General features: G+C 37.0%; 1 protein-coding gene across 1 annotated transcript in view; it reads left to right on the top strand.

Moving 5' to 3' along the window:
• LOC102768798 (gamma-aminobutyric acid receptor subunit alpha-3-like) overlaps positions 1 to 5144 on the top strand; it is a gene marked incomplete at its 3' end in the record, with an annotated part of 95947 nt that overhangs the window by 78731 nt on the left and 12072 nt on the right. The window contains exon 4 of the mRNA XM_015572486.1: positions 4971 to 5092. Within this exon, the coding sequence (XP_015427972.1) occupies positions 4971 to 5092 (122 nt within the window). The remainder of the gene's footprint in view (positions 1 to 4970; positions 5093 to 5144) is intronic.

Raw genomic sequence — 5144 nt, 5'->3', positions numbered from 1 at the left:
AGGAGGGAAGCTTGGCTTCCTCCATTGCCCGGGCAGCCAAGCTTCCTGCTTGCTCCAGCTCCGTGGCTGCTGGCCACTATCTTGGTTGGGTTAATTTGCATATAGTCGCTCTGATTGGCTGGTGGGCATGGCTTAGGGCATAGCAAAGGTACAATTAGCATCTTTGTCTTTTATTAGTGTAGATATACCGAGGACTCTTATCTCAATCACTGTTCCTAACTTCTCTTGACTGTCAGACCTCTAATTCTAACTATATATTAGACTTGTCCACTTGGCTATTTCATAAACTGTTTAAAGTGAGTATGTCTAAAATAGTAGCATTATCTCCATCTCTCTCCTTCCACTCTAAAAACTAAGAACAAACAAACACAACATGCATCCTGTTGCTCAAGCCAGAAACTTGGAATCATTTTGGCTAATTTTCTACCCTTCACTCTTCAGATTAAATCAATCACCAAGAGCTGCCATTTTTACCTCCCACATCCATTGGATTCATCTACTTTTTTCCAACTTTCCTGCTACCACTCTAATTTAATATAATGTTTTCTTCTACTTGGACTACTACAAGAGTGTCTAATTGGTTTTACTTCCTAAAGTCTTGCTCCCATCCAGAGTAACTGTCACTCTGTAGTGAGTGTTTCTTCTACAGTGCATGTTAAGTCATATCTTTTCTGTTTAGAGTAATTTAATGGATTTTTATTGTCCATAGATTAAAATCTAAACTTCTTAACATGATTTCATAAGGCCCATTAAGTCCTAGGCTCTACCCATCTTGTTAGCCTTATTTCTTAGTCCTCCTATCACCAAATTCTGTGTTATTCAGCTATATCGAACTACTTTTGACTTTTTTATAAAACTTCTTTTGATACAAAATCCCATTTCATTCAAGGAATATCATTACTAGAAATGATCCCCTTAGCCTTGAAATAGTTCAGCATTACACAGTGTATTTTGTTCTTTGATAGTGGCTTTTTTGTTCTCGTTTTACATTTGGCTACTGTCCCATATTCTTGGAAGCATTAAGATTTCTTCTAATTATTTTTGCAGGGTTGATTACCTTAATGTACTCTGAGTCTTTCCATCTCTGGGCAGAGGGCTATAGAATTGAACTAATATGTCTTTAGATACTTGGCCCATGTGAGGTTCTTTTTGTTCTTTACCTCACTCTGGAAAAAAAACAACAGATTAATTCTGCTTTATTAACTTTTCATGTATCTGATTTCATTGTGCAATGATAGATATTCTAAGTAAGGAAGAAATTCCAAATGCACAAACCTTATCTCTTCAAGTATTTTTATTAAAAATTTTTAATATCCACATTATTGAAGGTGTCCTCTCTTTTCCCCCCTTTTTCCCACTCTACCCATCCCCAGCTCCGCCTCCCTTGGCCTTCACCAAACTACTGTCCTTGTCCATAGGGTATGCATATGTGTTCTTTAGCTAGTCCCTTCATCTTCTTTATCCACTCACCCCCACTCCCATCCCCTTGGACACCAGCCAGTTTGTTCCATGTGTCCATGCTTCCAGTTCCATTGTATTCATCAGTTTATTTTGTTAATTAGATTCCACATATTAGTGAGATCATATGGTATTTGTCTTTCTCTGACTGGCTTATTCTGCTTAGCATAGTGCTCTTGAGGTCCATCCATATTGTCACAAAGGATAAGAATTTTTTTGTTTTGTTTTGTTGTGTTTTTACAGCCGAGTAGTATTCCATTGTGTTACTGTACACATTTTTATCCACTCATCTTCCAATGGGTACTTAGGTTGTTTCCAGATGGTGGCTATTGTAAGTAATGCTATTATAAACATAGGGATGCAGATATTCTTTCTGATTGATGTTTCAGGATTCTTAGGATATATTCCCAGAAGTAGGATTGCTATGTCAAAAGGCAGTTCCATTTTTTAGTTATTTTAGGAAACTCCATACTATTTTCCGCATTGGCTGTACCAAACGGCATTCCCGCCAACAGTGCAAAAGGGTTCCCTTTTCTTCACATCCTTGCCAGCGCTTGTTGTTTGTTGATTTATTGATGGTAGCCATTCTGGCAGGTGTGAGGTGATACCTCAATGTTGTTTTAATTTGCATCTTGCTGATGATTAGGGACCTTAAGCATTTTTCATGTCTATTGGCCATCTGTAGGTTCTCTTTGGAGACTTTATTTTTATTTATAGTTTTCACATTGCATTATGTTAATTTAAAGCAAGTATTTAAATAATTCTTACTATGCACCTAGCATGAGTCTAAGTCCTTTACATACGGTGACTTATTTTTTGTGACAGATCTACTAGCTATTTGTGGCTGTTATACCTGTTTTAGAGATGGAATATGGAAGCATGGAGAAGTCAAGTAACTTGCCAAAGCTTACCCAGCTAGAAAGTCACAGAGCCAGGACTGAACCCCAGACAACCTGGGTCTTAGAGTCCTTGTTACCAACTGCAACAATATATTGCTTTTCATGCATTTGGTCACTTTTATTTAAGAACTAGGCACATACCCATTTCTTTTATGTACATGAACATTTAGGTTCATATATTAATCCCTCAATCTCTGAATACTTAATATCCCAGCCACAGACTGACTGGATGGCACTTGCTAAAATGGGGCAGGTCCAATTTTCTTATAAGACCTGAAGGAATAAAAAATGCATTTCCCTTTTGAAGTAGAAATGTAGCATTTGTGACACAGGCCACGGATGGACATTTGAAGCCAGGATGAAGAATACTTGGTAGGTAGTGCTATGACTTCCTATTGCATCACGTCACAAGGCAAAGTCATCTCAGTATTACTGATGCTAAATAGAATCTCTTGGTTAAGGTGATGAATATCAGGACTCTCCATTGTAAGAATACCAGCCACCAGGATTGATTTAGATATTTGAGCTGGTGGCTATGGGAGTGGGGTAGAGAGATAAGAGATAGTCAGGAAGAGATTTGCACAAAATCAATTGAACTCCAACAGACTTTATGTAATGTGGATTCAGAATATTGGTTGACTGAGCCAGCTATGGGCTATCACCTGGAAGGGTGTCTGTATATATCTCTTTAGCATCTTGATCTCAGTTAGTTCTTCACTACAGTTCCCTTCTCTCCCCCACTTCCCAATGAATCTGTATCACTTTTAGCACTCTGTCCACTAAACCAGTCAATCTTTCTACTCTTCACTGGGTTTCAATGGCTCTCTGACCAAAGCTTTCTTTATGGCTTTTGGTTGATGGTGTGCCAATATTTTGTTACTATTTAAACTTAAATAATGCATTCAAGTACATAAACTATTATTTTTAAAAAAGAAAAAAAAACAAATTGTGAATACTTCTAGATATTAAGCTTGGCAATTTTAATAAGTATTTAATATATGAATAATAAGACAACATACCTATGAAGTTATTTCAATTTTAAAGATGGAAAACTTACTAGAGGTGCTATATGACTTGCTTAGGGTCACACAACTGATAAATTCAAATGCATGTCTCCAGATTCTTTAAGCTTAGTTCTCTTTTTCCCTCCATGAGTATCTATGTTATCATTTGATTATCTCAGAAACCCTGTAAGCAGGGAAAGATTACTTACCTTGTTTTACCTTTTTCCCTTACTCTATCGCAACATGTAGAACAGTAATAGGTACATAGTTGATGCTTAATAAAGATGCATTGAATGATCAATTGAATTTAATTAAGTTTATGAATTAAGGGGGAAACTGGGTGCTCAAAATGAATTTTCTGGGATTATTAGCTAGAGGATGACAGTTTAGAGTAAAACTTTTCAATTCAGATGTTTCTACTATTCTGTATCTTTCTCAGTGTCTTTTTCAGAACAGGAACCTTTCTCACTGCTAGGGATAAATATTGGTGGGGATACTATTGAGTGTTTTGTAAGACTCCTCAAATGTTATTCTATGTCTTTTATAGCCCTGATTAACTGGATGCTAGGAATAATTATTATCTACTAGTATCTATTAATTGCAACCTTTGGATCCAAAGTAAGAATGGGGAAAGCAGACCTAAGGAGATACATCACTGTAACTTCCTTAACTGGTCTATTCAAAATAAATCACAAGGATTTATGACTTTTGGTTTATTACTTAATTTCACATCATGCTTCTTGTCAACTGCCATTTCTTCTACAATTTTCTGTTTTCCCTGAACTATTTAGGACCTTTATTTCTAGTCCTATCAAACCACAATAAGCTCCTCAGGAGGCCCTGATTAGGTGGTTAGTATAGTGACTAGTGCTTTGAAAGGCTTACAAAAGACATCCAAGATGGGGAAGTAGGAGGTAGCTAAGCGTTACTAGAAAACCAGAGAACTTAGATTACAGTCCTATCTCTGCCTCTCACCAGCAGTATGTCTGTGGGCAAATTTGGTGTCCTCTCTGAGTTTATTTCCTTATGTATAAAATGAGAGATTTTAGGGAATCTCTTAAGAGTTCTGATAACTTTAACATTTAACAGATTACTATTGCTTTGTTGCCCTATCTCCATAGGCGGGATGTAAAAAGACTAGATGCAATTCAAAGGTTTGTCTGGCTCTGTTGTTCTGTGTACTGTGTTTCTCTAGACTAGAAAAAGGAGAGTTCTTAGTTTAAAAGTTTCCCTTGTTTTATTTTGAGTTCCTTTCATTTTATGTGACAAAATTTGCTGAATCACCTTTATGCCAGGTACTATTTCTAGGGACATTCTGTCCAGCATTTCTCCTTGTGTTTCTCTACTGCGAGTTGGGGCTGGATCATTTGTTTGGTAAAGCTCATGCCAGTGCTGGAATAAGAGTACAAGTATAGTGACCACTGTCTGCCCCCTGCATAGGTAATCATTGTGACAAATAGGAAGTGCTTATTGGGTTGGTTAAAATACAAGACTATTTAATTAACCCAGTCTATTGATTGAAATCTTCTTGAATTAAAGTGTTTAGACATATAATTGTTTTCTATTAAGAACCATTCTTTTTCGTTTGTTTTTCCTTCTACTGCCCCAGACTCTCTCCCAAACATGCCCCAGATATTCCCGATGACAGCACTGAAAACATCACTATCTTCACCAGAATCTTGGATCGTCTTCTGGATGGCTACGACAATCGGCTGCGACCTGGTCTTGGAGGTCAGTTACTATTTTAAGATCTTCTGCTTGGCTGTGTTCATCAAAAAAGGTT

This window comes from Myotis davidii, unplaced genomic scaffold (genome assembly GCF_000327345.1).
Source record: "Myotis davidii unplaced genomic scaffold, ASM32734v1 scaffold249, whole genome shotgun sequence".
In the NCBI taxonomy this organism is placed as follows: Eukaryota; Metazoa; Chordata; class Mammalia; order Chiroptera; family Vespertilionidae; genus Myotis; species Myotis davidii.
Note: the sequence above shows the minus strand (reverse complement) of the source record. Positions and strands in the feature narration are given on the sequence as shown.